This window comes from Rhamphochromis longiceps, linkage group LG10 (genome assembly GCF_057381845.1).
Source record: "Rhamphochromis longiceps isolate RC_006_pf linkage group LG10, R_longiceps_female_GT1.1, whole genome shotgun sequence".
Classification (NCBI taxonomy): Eukaryota; Metazoa; Chordata; class Actinopteri; order Cichliformes; family Cichlidae; genus Rhamphochromis; species Rhamphochromis longiceps.
Genome location: NC_140566.1, coordinates 8,916,817 through 8,931,745, shown reverse-complemented (window position 1 = coordinate 8,931,745; position 14,929 = coordinate 8,916,817). Strand labels below are relative to the sequence as shown.

General features: G+C 44.9%; 1 protein-coding gene across 6 annotated transcripts in view; it reads right to left on the bottom strand.

The window, feature by feature from the left end:
- The window catches only part of srrm3 (serine/arginine repetitive matrix 3), a 145,205-nt gene that overhangs the window by 60,794 nt on the left and 69,482 nt on the right, over positions 1-14,929 (bottom strand). For all 6 annotated transcript variants that reach the window (XR_014913515.1, XM_085420027.1, XM_085420031.1 and 3 more), the window contains one exon: positions 8,641-8,941. Coding sequence is in view for 5 of the 6 variants with exons in the window: in XM_085420027.1 (XP_085276153.1) it covers positions 8,641-8,930 (290 nt within the window). In the remaining variant the exon portion in view is untranslated. The remainder of the gene's footprint in view (positions 1-8,640; positions 8,942-14,929) is intronic.

Genomic DNA, 14,929 nt, shown 5'->3' with positions numbered 1-14,929 from the left:
AAGGCCCATTGCCTATGGCAGACCTTCCCAAAGTGTGGGAACTGCCCCCCTGCAGAGCCATTGCAGGGGGGGGGGGGCGTGGTATGAAAAGGAAAAAAAAAGGGAAAAAAAGCGCTTGGACACTGCTAGCATAATGGACAGGTTTTTGACGGGGCTCCCACAGAAACGCAAAGCAGGAGATGAAGCATCGCTGAATATGTTTCCAAACCAACTTCATTCTAAGCCAAAGACTAGAAAATATGGTGAAGCATATCTTCCCTTTGGCTTCACCTGCACAAGTGCCAAAGTAGGTCTCCCCTGCAGAATTGATTTTCCCTTCGTCGGGAGCACGGGCTGGGCTCTTCAAATCACGGACAAACAGTATCCCACATTCTTGATTTTTAGTTCACAAACACTTGTTATAATAACTAACTACTCCTGACATTTTGGAGATGTTAGCTCTTTATACTGTAAAATTAAAGTGGGATAAAAATAATATCAGGCTGATCCTGCCACGATTTGTTCCCCCGGTTGTGAGAGTTGAATGTGAGTAGGGATGGGTATCGTTTAGGTTTTATCCGATACCGGTGCCAAATCGGTACTTTTGAAACGGTGCCGGTGCTTAAACGGTGCTCGAACCGGTGCTTAAAGAATGGAGAACACAAACTTTGTCCAAAAACCTCTCATGTTCAGCTGGTTTTTTTTGTAAAAAGATAACAATGTGTGCCTTTTCTGCAGCTATGTGGCATATATGGCATCACTCTTGGCTGGAAGCAGTGCTTAAACAATGGAAAAAACACAAACTTTGTCCAAAAACCTCTCATGTTTAACTGTTTCCCACTTTTTCTTTGGTCATTTTAGCCTTTTTGGCCAGGGTGAAGGGAGTATCTGCCATCAAACAAGAAGACAGCCGCATGTAGCTATGATGATGTTTGCTAGTTCACCTTACATGCATTAATGTAATAACGTGGTTAGCCTACTCAACGTAAATTACACACGAACAACATGAAGCTACTCATGCAGAGAAGAACGGCTGCTGCTGCATCATCATCCTCATCATTTCTGCTACACTGGCAGGGCTAGGGGCCAGGACTCTATTCTTCGGGTTTTTGGGGGATGTTGCTCCGGGTCCGATAACTGGCAACCCACCCGACGTGCACGGTGTGAGGTCTCGCAGCAAGCTATCAAATACGGCGCATTTCTCGGCTTTTAAAAAAAACGCTATGCGTCGCCAGCTGTTTAATCGGATTCTTGGTGTGACCTCCTTTGACAGTATCACAGTATCAGCTTAAAGCACTTGTTGCAGGCTGCTGAGTTTGCATATTTTGCTGTGAAGTACAGCCAGACTTTTGACCGCTTCGCCTTGGACATTTTTAATCTGTAGCTCTGCTCTAACTGAACGTACGTACCTGGCCCCGCCTACTATCCTCGGAAACGTAAAATGATTGGCTAGAAGTGTATCACAGCTCAGGGAAAAAAAAGCACCGAAATAAAGCACCGAAATGTGCGCTGCTTTTCGGTCTGGTTACTACCGTTTATGTCAGAACCGGTGCCATCATGGCACCGGACACCGGTACCCATCCCTAAATGTGAGAGTGAATGAATAGTGGCATTGTAAAGCGCTTTGGGTGCCTTGAAAAGCGCTATATAAATCCAATCCATTATTATTATTATTATTACTGTTAATCTGAATATCTGCCATTCTGCAATTCTTCTCATGTAAACAATAACGTGGCGCACAGCGTGACGTGAAAAAAGGCACATATCTTTGACGTTGACAAACTCTGTATTCCTTGTCCACACGTGCACGTAAAAAAGGAGTTTTAAAAAATCTCAGTTTTCTGTGATTCAAAACGGCATTAACATGTGGACGAAAGGTCCAAACCATAGAAACAGCTGCGTTTTCAAAAATACTCGTGGACATAGCATAAAAGAGTTAGTAGTTTATCTTCTTACTACCTGTAATTTATTGCAGATTACTTGTATTTACTTAATTGTTTACTAAATGTTTGAGGTGCGAAATAAACCGCAGTGGAGCAAAATATGGGTGTGTGTGGTTACAGGATGTGTTTGGGCGTGCATGTGTGTGTGTGTGTGTGTGTGTGTGTGTGGGGGGGGGGGGGGGGGGGGGGGGAACATTTTTCTTGTAAAACAGAGGGGGGCCTGGCAAAAAAAGTTTGGGAACCCCTGGCCTATGGCATGCAAACTTCCAGTGATTTGGGCGGAAACAGACAGGGGACATCGATCAGAGCGAGAGGCCTGCCCGCCACCCAGCAATAAAAAAATCACCACGATTAAAGATCTTGATTAGAGTGATTAAACAGCTCTGAGCACTTACAGATTTCACTCATTAACTCACGTTCCTGGAAAATGAATAGCTCTGGCCCCTAGACTGTCCTTATGTTGATAGTCATCGATTTGATGAGGAGTGCCTTTGCGTGAAGTGCCCGTGTTCTCATTCCTGACTGCTGGCAATGTCTCCGACTTTGTTATCTGAAGAGCTTTTCTCTACAAGTCGTCCCCAGGTGCTGCTATATGCCTATGAAACTTTTCAGCCATCAATTCTGATGCAAAGCTACAGAAAAAAAAGCGATGCCAGTGTAGTTAGTAAGATTGAATGGCTCTGGGAACATGGGAAACCAAACCTGAACACCCCCACATTTCTATTTCAGGGGTAGAATTAAAATGACCTACGGAGTGCCACAGTGAAATAGTTTAACTCTCAAGTGGAGAGAGGCTTTTCAATTGATGCTCTCTGCAGCCATAAATTTTCTGTTAGATAACAGATTTAACATAAACCAGAGAGAATGGGCAGCAAAGAACAAGTACACCTTTTTCCCACTTTATAAAGATGTCCTCTTCACCTCCTCCACAGTGTAAGCAGCTCAATGGCTGGAGCAGCACAATCCACCATTTCTGATTGCTCATCTTCTCCTTTCTACAACAACAGGTTTTGAAGTTGTTTTGTCTAGCACAGACCTTCTTTATTGCCTTGAGAGCCCCTCTTGTTACAATTTATAAAATGGGCCATTCACCCTGAGATGTTTTCCCATCCATTGTTTTTTTTTTTTTGGTCTTCCAGGACACACACTTATCGTCTTGTGTCTTATGACGCAGGCTTTGGCTTGCAGGAAAAGCTCCATCAGAGCAGAGAGAGATAATTATTTGCTCTGGCCTCAAAGGCTCTGAGAGAAGCTCTCTTAATAAGATCCGGGCTGCTCACATCTCTTGCAATTAAAAAAGTGTCACTGTAGATGTTACATCACAATGGAAGCAGCCAAAACGCTCCAAGTTCGCTCTCAGCTAATATAAAGCTTCCTCTTCTTACTGTTCTGCCTTGGGTCACTTGTATGCCTGTATCAACATATAATACTCAAATTTAGCTGTGTTGTTCCTTATGTTGTTTATGTTGGACCAGACCTCTCTACTTGACTTTAAAACAGATATTCATTTTTCAATACACAAGCGCATCTATTGTTTCTGCTTGGCGAAGCGGTAAGACATATTTCTTGCACCGGCATCTTGGTGCATGCACAAGCCTAGCACACACTTTCAACGTTATCTTGGTGTCTCTCAACATTCATATGTACTGACACATATATGGAGCTTGGAGCTCCTGTGTGGGTTTTTTGGGTGTGTGTGTGTGACCATGTAGTTTGAGTGAAGCCTGTGAAGAGAGCTCATTAAAGGCTCAGACACCACAGGAGTTCAAACCATGCATGATTATTATGCCTCGGTTAGCATGGAAAAACACCCCTGAAATAGAGTCTGGACCCTTGCATACAGAGCAGCCACTGTGATCAAAATCATTCAGCCAGGCGTATTATTATGTGGCACCTAGAGCTGATTAGAAGTAGACACTACGCATTAGTTTGACATATTCAGTACATCAATATTCTTTGATGGGAGACGGATGGGATGCTGATAGAGCTTAAGTTATGTTCTATCGCCTACAGGAGCTACTCTAACAGACCGTGCCTCTTGTGCTCTTCCAGACATATGTCACATATATGATATATGTAACCTCTAGCCCATCTCATATACATGAAAAGGCGATGCACCATGCAGTGATGGAGCACTCAATGTACCAATAAATGCGAGATGCTGCCAAGCCTTGGGTAGCTAAATGAATGCACTCGCTGAGCCTGTCTAATTGGCTCCCGGGGTGAGGCCATCACTCACGACAGACCATTTATCCTGGGTTTATCTTCGGAGAGGAGCTGGGGGGCTGTGCGGAAAGGGAGGAGGGGAGTGTCTTGCCATGTGCTGGCAAAGCTAGGGAAATGGGATGGGGGGTGCTGCCATCCAACCTTCCCCTGAGCCTAATCCTTCACCCCGTCCTCAGTCAAAACCAGGATTCGAGGGTGACGTGGCTTAAATCCACTACAAATGAAAACAGACTCCAGCCACCATCTTAATTGTGTCTAATGCCTGGCATTGCTCTGCCTCTCTATCCCTGTGTTTCATCCCCTGCTCTATCCCTTAATCCTGCACACACGCTCTCTCATTTAAAGAGGCACATTAGAAATTGGAGAGGCACGGGTAGCTGTGCTGAGCCAAGCTGCCAAATGGGATTCTCCTTTGATTATAGCTTAACAAGATGAGTTGAGTCCATCCAGGGCTTGCTTTAACACTCAGCTGAGTGGTCGCCATCCTTCATGTGCGACCGTGTGCCAGCCGAGGCCGTGCAGTCAGACGAGCACAGTGGAGCCCGTCAGTGCGAATGTCTTGTCTCCTTGCGTGCTGTCATCATTTGCCAAGCTGCTGCGTGCCACTACACCACTCCAGTAGACATTGTGGCTCTTTTCTCAAACTGGGACCTATTACATCTTCTCCAGGCCAGGAGATGAGTAGACCTTGACAGATGGCAAGTGTGTAACCCCCTCTGTCTATCCTCAGTAGCTGTCCTTCAGCTTCATCAATCTGCTGTGGCTTTACTATTACCCTACAGACTTAATGAGACCTCGCAGGCTGACAAGAGCAGTTACGCTCAGGGAACGAGGGACGAGCACAAAAATGAGTGGCAGTACAATCCAGCTTCACCTTAAAAAAAATAAAAATAAAAACCACCCAGTGCATTGATTTAATTCATGTAAATACTTAGCCAGATAAAAGATTCCTCACTCTAGCATTCAAATGTGCCTGCCACCTCTCATATCAACACTAAGCCCCCCCAAAAAAACAAAAAACAAAAAATCCCTCTCTAATTCGATTGCCTTTCATTCAATTGGATCACTCACCCCTAATACATCATGGATTAGTCAGCTTTCTGTAAATGACAAATGTGATGTGAGTAAAATGTCACGAGGTATCAGTGGGAAAGTGAGTTTTCTCTGCACTGACACAGGATCACAGAGCTCATCATTAATTATGGTCTCGCCTGGAGTTTGGCTGCGAGCTGTAGTTATTCAAGCAGCAGTGTGCATGTGTGTACAGTATGTGTGTGCGTGTGTGAGCAAACACGCCAGGGAGAAGCACTGAGATTGTTGATTAAGGGCTGTCTGCCATCTCTACAGTTTCCATGGTTCTTCCTAACTTTTGCTGGATGCTAATGAAATGGACTCGGCTGGGCTGTCCTGCGTTCTGAGCTAACTATCCCTATGGCTGTAACACATTTAGCTGAGTAAAATTCAACTCAGTGGCAACATTGGGAAGCAGAAATGGGTGGGTGATTGAATTGCTACATCTCTATGGCTGTATCCCAATTCAGGGTCTGCAGCCTAAAAGTACGCAGCCTTAACGGCCCACAAGGGCCGCGTACTCAAAGACTGCTAAGGCCGGAAGTGCGAGGCTTGTAAAATGGGACGGTCTAGCCTCCGTCGCGCTGCCCAGGTTGCCTAGCAACGATGATACTAACAGCTGGAAACGTTTCATACAGCTTTGTTTGACAGAAATGAAGGAGAAAATCTTTTGTTCATTTGTTTGTTTGTTTCTACATGAGCTTTGATCATTCTCTGTAAGATTAAGGTCAGCTATTGGACGGCGTATATTTTAAAGTAAAGGCTTTAAAACCAAGTTAGTACAAACGTCACTAATGTCACATAACTTTGCCGACATGTGGCCAACAGTAATGTTTTAATGGTCTTTCTTATTAAACATTTGCACATAAATAAGTGACATAATATTCAGTACTTACTCAAAGTTTACTCTTCGGGCGCCCCTCATCCGCCGTTTTTTTCCGGCAAAATTATCCACACCCAGCGCCGCGCTATGCATTCTGGGATATGTTGGGCCACGAAGTCTACACCACCACATCCTTAAAATTCAGGGAAATGAAGGACACATTTGAGGCCGCATTTCGAGCAGCCCTTGAATTGGGACAACCTTCGTCGCGTCGCTGTGACATAATCGGCCTTAAAATGCGGCCCATAAGGCTGCAGACCCTGAATTGGGATGCAGCCTATATGCATGCATGATTACCTTCCCTAACTAACTCCCACTGTTGGCTTGGGAACAGTGTACAATCCCCTGGCACCCATGACAAGGCCCTTCAACACCTCCCTGTGTCTCCACAGGCACCCAACCAGAAATCAGGAGACCTTAAAGCAAATACATGATTCTTCGCTGGGCTGCTAATTGTTAATGCTGCCAATTATGTTAACTGGGGCACCCGGCCAATCAGGAAGCACCCAGGTCCTGCACCCTGAACCCTTCTTATGCCAAGAAACAGTTATCTTTAGCTCTATCTTTAGAGGTTTCAGAGCAACCTCTTACAAGAAGGACTGCAGTTTAATTCAGTGTCTCACAACAATGCCTGTTTTAAAAATGAGAATAAAAGAATAATATGATTCAATTGTGTCACGACAGAGCACTGTGACTGATAACATTTCCAAAGCATGCTGATAAAAGTATAAAAACACATTGTTATGCACCATTTCCTCACAAAAACACAGCTCCTTAAGTTTACTCCACTCTTCCAGAGAGAATTTTTTTTTTTTTCATCCTCCCAATATTATGATGAAAATGACTTCTGGCAGGTTACGGTGTCTGAATGTAATGTTCTGGTGCAGCTTGTGAACTCAGCACCCCTACAGGTACATACCTGTCAATGTCAGGCTCTGTGCTACACAAAAGCCTTTATGGCTTGCACTCCAACCAGCATCCCAATAACTGCATTGTGAAAAACAGATAAACAACTACCGTTTCTCTGAAAAAGGTAATGTCAGTTGACATCAAAACCCAAGAGCAACTCTTTTTTTTCCATCCGACTTGCCTACGCAAGCATTTCAGATTGGACTCTAGTTTGAATACACATGCATCACATGTGGGCTTCCTTACAAAGCCAAACACAACCTTTCGCTCAGCTGAATCAAGAGCAGTTCCACTTTTATTTGTGCGTTTAGCTCACAAAATTGTCTCCCATGATTTAGAAGACATAGCTCATATTGCCAACCTGCTGCCAGCATATCGAGTCAAATTACAGGACTTGGAAAAAAATAGCAGCCAAGAACAAGAGCAGCTAAGTACTGTTGCAGAAATAATAAAGAAATGCTTCAACACGAAGGGAGATAATTTAAAAAAAGAAAACTTGGATCAATATAGATTGCTGGATTCAAGGGGTAAGGCTTCAGCCACACAGGCCTAGAGACCTCTTGGCAATCTCTGCTCTTGGTCTTAAAAAATTAATTTGTTTTAAATTTCAGCCATTAGTAAGAAAATTGTCCAAGAAAAACATGTATTGAGCTGAAAATAAAATATCAACTACATTGTAGTATTCTCCCATCTAATAGCTCTATGATATTTTTTGGCCCCAGTCACAAAGACCTAGCAACCAGGTGGTGAGTGCATAACAACCGTAACTAGGGAAAAATTATATTTATATTGGTTGGCAAGTGACTGCTGCCTTTCACAAATTAGTTTGCTCATAAGGAGATTGCCGCAGTTGCCTGCAGTTTGCATTAAAGATGGCAACGTTCCGACAAACACTAACTGGCCAATGAGCACTAAGCTAACTGACCAATGAGCAGTAGTAAAACTTGAAAAAAGTGCAATGCAAGCTGGAAGTGGAAACAATTTTCCCTCAAAGTCAAAGTTGTGCCTTACCACTGAAACTGTAACTCTTCTGCAGGTAATATTTTAGTTTGACTTCAACAGATGGCTTCCTTGGGGAATTTTCTTACTAACGACTGAACCTTCTAACAAATAAGCCCAGTGCAAATCAATAGACCAAATATTAAACTTCTCTTTGATTAGGTTTAGATTGAGTTATTTCTTTATTAATGCAACTTTGTAAATGCTTAAGGCACTGTAAGCCTAGCAAATCAGCTCCCAGTCTAGTTTAATAAATCTAGTTGCCTCGACAACTCTGGTTTTATTCATGCTACACATGTGACTAACTATGAATGCAAGCACATTCTTACCCGTAACCTTATTTATTTAACCTTATTTCTATCTTCTGTTTTGTAATCTGTGTAATCTGTGCTGTCTAAAAATTACTTTAGTGTTAACCATGGCAACCTAAACTTACTCAGCTCTTCAAATAACTTAAAAAAGGTCTCCAAACAAATTAAATTATAAATAAAGGACTATAATAATATAACACTCAGGACTATCATTGTACCCTATATAATCATTCCCTCAGGGTCAATAATCAAGTTATTTTCGACCAACTTAGTACTGTTATCTTATCTGTTGTTTTTTTACTATTTGTTCTTTACTTACCCTTGCTCCTCCATCATCTCTTGGAGCTCCATACATTTGAGCTCCACCCTCCTCTTCCTCTCATGGTCCAGAATTTCTCTGTGGGGCTTCTTCACCAGGACAGGCTCTGCTTTGGGCTCCTCCTCCTCCTCCTTAACTGACTGCCCCTCTTCAGTTTTAGCTTGCAGCACTGTAGTTGCAGTTGGCCCTCCAGATCCTACAGCTGTTCCCGCTCCTGCTCCAGGGACAACCGGCTGGGCCAAACCGTTTGCACCATCTTTCGGAGACAGCACCCTTGTTGCATCATACATGATTACTGAATCTGTCGAGACAGAGATGAAGAGACCAAAGGTTAACGGAGAGAGGGGATGAGAGAAGCTGTCACTTGTGGGTCTCACTCACATTAATCATTTAATGTCAGATCTTTCCCTTGTTTTGGGAGGTTCTCACTCAGTGGGAGTAATCTTTATACATTTAGTAAAAAAAAATCCCCATCAAAGACCATTTTGTACCCATCTCTAAATGTTGTCAGTACATCACACTATCTGAACCAGCAGTAAGCCACAAACATTCTGAAACTGAAAGGTGAGCGCTTCATTTGATGTTAATATCTTTGGACAGGCTGCAGCATTTCTGCCTGAACTGAGCAGTACGATTGCACACACTCGCACCAATATACTGCACCCATGCACGTACACACACAATTTGGATCTTGGGTACATGTGGACATGCACAGCCAGAGACAGAACTGGAAGTAACTTCAGCTCTGTGAGTCAACAACTAAGTAGTGCCTAAAGGCAGGTTAGGAGACAGAGTGCTTCCTCTTCTACACTCTCGTATCTAGTGGAGCAAACTAAAGCTGTAAACTGTAAAGGTCATATAAAAACCATATGACGTGACAAGGAAAAAACAATGGGAGCAATAAGCATACTTAAAGACAGAAATGAGTGACAAAGGTTAGTGTGAGAAGAAACTCAATGCCCTGTTTGATTTTGACTTCCTTAATCTTTTCTCTTTCTGCCTCATTTACTCATGAAATGGTGAGAATGTCATTTTGTTAATAAAAAAGCATCTGGTGGAAGTGTTGTGTGGACTGGACTCTGATTAAGACAGACTGTTCTTTTAAGGCCAGTGCTGAACGCACGGGAAGTGTGGAAGGGCTTATAGCGTGCCCGCGAACTTAAGCTCCTCTCCCTCTACAACTAATGACTTCATTTTTCAGTGCGGAGGCACAGAAGGCCGGCTGAGGCACTTCATCACTGCCACACATTGAGGACTCAAGACAGGTTGATACTGAAGCTGGATGGACAGACTCTCAGAGCTACAGTCACAAGCCATTCCCTTTTCTTTTATCTAATCACAGGGAGTGTGCGAACAAGCTAATGCTGTGCCGTCTCACGCTTTTGTGCATTTGAGCTGCTCCTGGTAGTCTTTGACTGGTTAATAGGGATGTGCTTGTGTTCTGGAGTGCCGTGTGCTGGTAAACAAGCCGTGGATGTGTGCGGCTCTCGGGTGACAGAACAGGTGGCAGGACAGCAGGAGGCATCATCTCTGAATCTATTATACAGTAAATCAGCGCTTGATATTCCATGACAGTAATCTCTCATCTACACACGCTCACCTGCAGAAGATGGTAAGGAGAAAAGCTCTCATCTTTAAAAAGGGTGTTTAAAATGACATTCAGGCAGACAGCAGCAACACACAACTGGTGAAAAGACAGGAATATGTGATATATGAATCACTCTGTGAATAACAGACAGTTCATTTAGATGTGAAATGAAATGTAGCTTAATGTGCGTGTATTTGTGTGCTTACGGAGAAATTTACATTCATGCATCCCACAGATTCAACAAAAGCACAAGCAAGAACTCACATGCACTTATGGAACATTAAATTTAAAGGACTTAATTATTAAATGACAAGAGAAAAATGAAGCAACCCGCATCTTAAGTAAAAAAATGTGCCGTTTATGTTAATTTGCATAGCTCTTTGGCTACAAAGAGAGCAGGGTTGTGGGTTTGGAGATGCACTTAGGGGAGAACTATGGATAACGCCATACGTGCTGTAGACTGTGTAAAAAAGATAGACGCTGCCACTGTGAGGTCTTGATTTGAAGCCTTGAGCTGAAGAATCACTATTTTTGTGTTTTGAAAGCAGATGTTATAAAAAAGGTGGATCAGACTGAGAAATACAGGGGTTAGGGTTAGACCACACTAAAGTATACCCTGCTTTATTGTGACCACAAATTACAAATCATATCCCATCATATGATATTTAACAGGACTTGAATCTAGTAGTTGGGATCATAACCTAAGCGGTACGATTATTTTCTTGTAGGACTGGAGTTCTTTTTGCTCCCAGAGAATCCACACCCTGTGGATCATTAAAATTCCCCATCAGCTTCTCTTCTCTCTCATATACAGTCTGTGGCTTATTCTGGAAGTCCTGTCTTGGCCTACAAGAGATCCACGAGCCCTCCCCATAAATGTCACAACATGCACACATCCCAACATTAAAGGCAGGCTCATTCACAGCAAGGTTAAATGAAATGATAACATCTGAAAATCAGAGCAAAAGGACCCTCCCATTCCAAATTAAATTCTTCACCAGATGTAGAGCCTGGCCCACATCTGTCGTTACGTTAAACTGGAGCCTCCTCATTATATTAATGCATCATTCCTTTTTTCCCGGGGAGATGGGATGGGCAGAGAATCTGTTTTCTTTCAAGTTAAAACAACTAAATTATTTAATTGTGTGATAAAAAGAAAAAGTCAGAGCAGAAAGGGAGACTTGTCATTGAGCCGATAAGGCGCACAGCTAATTGTGTGCGAGTCCTCTGCAGGGACTGAAGGTTATCTCTAGCTGCTGTATTAATGCTGGCACTGACCTCTTCTGCTATTATTGCAAAGGCGTATAAGACTGTCACATCCCGACAAACACTGTCTGTAATTAGTCATGTGCTAAGTGAAGTTGTTTAGCCGCAAGCACAAAGCGCCGCCATCAATTATTTCAAATCCCAAACAGATTAACACACACTTGGACATTCAATACTCTGCTCCAGAGCCTGTGACTCGTGCCATTTCTTTAGAAAGAGAAGAAAGAAGGCTGCACTGCTGTGTCCTTAACTTCTGTCAGTGGTTTTCCTGTGCTGTCTGCTTGATTGGACCTTGCCGCTGGGGAGGCCTCTGCTGTGTCTATACTGCAGCCTGTCTTCTGCTAACATTATGCAACATGGCATTCTCCAGTCCTCTAGTCTTATAGTATACGACAGCGTATCACTTGTAAACATCGGTGCCAAGGTTGCACATCTAATCTTGGACACTTTTAAACCCGATCCTTCCTTGCCGCCAGAGATTCTACGCGGCACGGAGAACAACAAAGGACGGGCCGCTCATCCGAGGCGCAGAACAAAGAAGCGCCGAGGGAAACGCGCTGGCATTAGGAATAGACTGAGACAGCAGGCACATCGCGCACCACTGCCCAGCATCCTACTGGCCAATGTACAATCCATGGAGGACAAGCTCGATGACCTAAGAGCAAGGGTCACCTTCCAACGTGACATGAGGGACTGCAACATTCTGTGCTTCACGGAGACATGGCTGACCCCCACCGTGCCGGACCAGGCTGTAACTCCGTCGGATTCATTCTTTGTGCTCCGCGCGGACAGAACGGCAGAGTCAAACAAAACCAAAGGTGGAGGAATGTGTTTCATGGTAAACAGAAAGTGGTGTGATGCCAGGAGCATTTCTACTCTTTCCAGCGGCTGCTCGCCACATCTGGAGTTCCTGAGCATTAAGTGCCGCCCTTTCTATCTGCCCCGTGAGTTCACCTCAGTCATCGCCACGGTGGTCTACATCCCACCCCAAGCGGACACAGGTATGGCTTTGTCCGAATTACATGATGTGCTGAGCTCGCTTCAAAACAAGGACCCGGGCGCAGCCCTCATTGTAGCAGGAGACTTTAATAAAGCGAACCTCAGACAAGTCATGCCAAACTTTTACCAGCATGTCTCGTGTCCAACGAGAGGGGATCGTATTTTGGATCACTGCTACACGCCATACAAGCAGGGCTACAAAGCTGTCTCACACCCGGCTTTTGGGAAGTCTGACCACAACGCCATCTTCCTCATTCCCCAGTATAAACAAAACATACGGCGGGAAGACGTGACCACGAGGGAGGTAAAACGGTGGACTGCCCAATCAGAAGCTACGCTACAGGACGCACTCAACGACGGCGACTGGGACATGTTCAGAGCATGCGCAGTCGACATCATCGAGTTTACGGAAGTAGCAGTACATCGCGGAGCATGACGTCCGAGCGGCATTAAGGAGTTTCAACTCCTCACTGCAGGCATGTCATGTGCCTGCCTGCTTCAAGTCCTCTACCATAATCCCTGTCCCCAAGAAACCTAGGATCACTGGACTAAATGACTACAGACCCGTGGCTCTGACATCTGTGGTCATGAAGTCTTTTGAGCGCCTGGTTCTCTCCTATCTCAAGACCCTCACGGCCCCCCTCCTGGACCCCCTGCAGTTTGCATACAGAGCCAACAGGTCTGTAGATGACGCCATCAACATGGCCCTACACTTCATCCTGCAGCATCTGGACTCCCCAGGAACCTACGCCAGGATCCTGTTTGTGGACTTCAGCTCTGCCTTCAATACCATCCTTCCAGACCATCTCCGAGGCAAGCTTTCCCAGATGAATCAGAATCAGAATCAGAATCAGAATACTTTATTGATCCCTGGGGGAAATTATTTTTTGTTACCTTTTTTGTTTACCATTTTTGTTTTGAATGTGCCTGATCCCATCTGCCGGTGGATCACTGACTTCCTGACAGACAGAAAACAGCATGTGAGGCTGGGAAAGAATGTCTCGGACTCCCGGACCATCAGCACCGGCTCCCCTCAGGGCTGTGTTCTTTCTCCCCTGCTCTTCTCCCTGTATACTAACTGCTGCACCTCCACCCACCAGTCTGTCAAGCTAATCAAGTTTGCAGATGACACCACCGTTATTGGACTCATCTCGGACGGGGATGAGTCTGCCTACAGGAGGGAGGTTGAACGTCTGGTGTCCTGGTGCAGCCACAACAACCTGGTGCTGAATGCCCAGGAGACAGTGGAGATTATTGTGGACTTCAGGAAGCACACAGCTCCACTCCCCCCCATCATCCTGACTGACACCCCCATCACCTCTGTGGACTCATTCCGCTTCCTGGGTACCACCATCACCCAGGACCTGAAGTGGGAGCCCACCATCACCTCCATCATTAAGAAAGCCCAGCAGAGGATGTACTTCCTGAGGCAGCTGAAGAAATTCAACCTGCCAACACGGACGATGATGCAATTCTACACTGCAATCATCGAGTCCATCCTCACCTCCTCCATCACCGTGTGGTACGCTGGAGCCACTATCAGGGACAAACAGAGACTGCAGCGTGTTGTGCGCTCTGCTGAGAAGGTGATTGGCTGCAGACTCCCATCTCTGCAGGACCTGTACACCTCCAGGACACTGGGGCGTGCAGCTCGGATCACAGCTGACCCTTCTCACCCTGGACACAGTCTGTTTGACCTGCTCCCCTCAGGCAGGAGGCTCCGGTCCATTCGCACCAGAACCTCTCGCCATAAGAACAGTTTCTTCCCCTCTGCTGTTGAACACATGAACAATAACCGTATGACTGTTCCCACCACTAACACATGACCCTACGCTGTGTTCACTGCATCATTCCATGTTTGGCACTGATCACCACCTGCACTCATGTATATATCATGTATATATCTATCTATCTACTTAGCACTTTTAATTCTTATTCTCATTTTTATTTTCATGTCTATTCAAGCTTAATTTATAACAGTATGTTTGCACTGAAGCACCGCAGCAATTTCCTAATGTTGTAAACCCGCTCAACATTTGGCAATAAAACCCTTTCTGATTCTGATTCTGATTCTGAGAGTGAACACAAGGAAAGCGGCGGGGCCAGACGGCATCACCGGCCGTCTGCTGCGCTGCTGTGCTGACCAGCTAGCAGGTGTGTTCACTTACATCTTCAACGAGTCCCTGGCGAAGTCTGTGGTCCCCACATGCTTCAAAAGATCCACCATCATCCCTGTGCCCAGGAACAGCAAACCCTCATCCCTGAACGATTACCGGCCAGTTGCACTGACCTCGGTAATGAAGGTTTTTGAGAGGCTGCTGAAGAACATCATCTCCTCCTCCATCCCAGACACCACAGATCCGCTGCAGTTCGCCTACCGATCCAACAGATACACAGAGGATCCACGTCTCTAACAGCATCACCATCAACACAGGA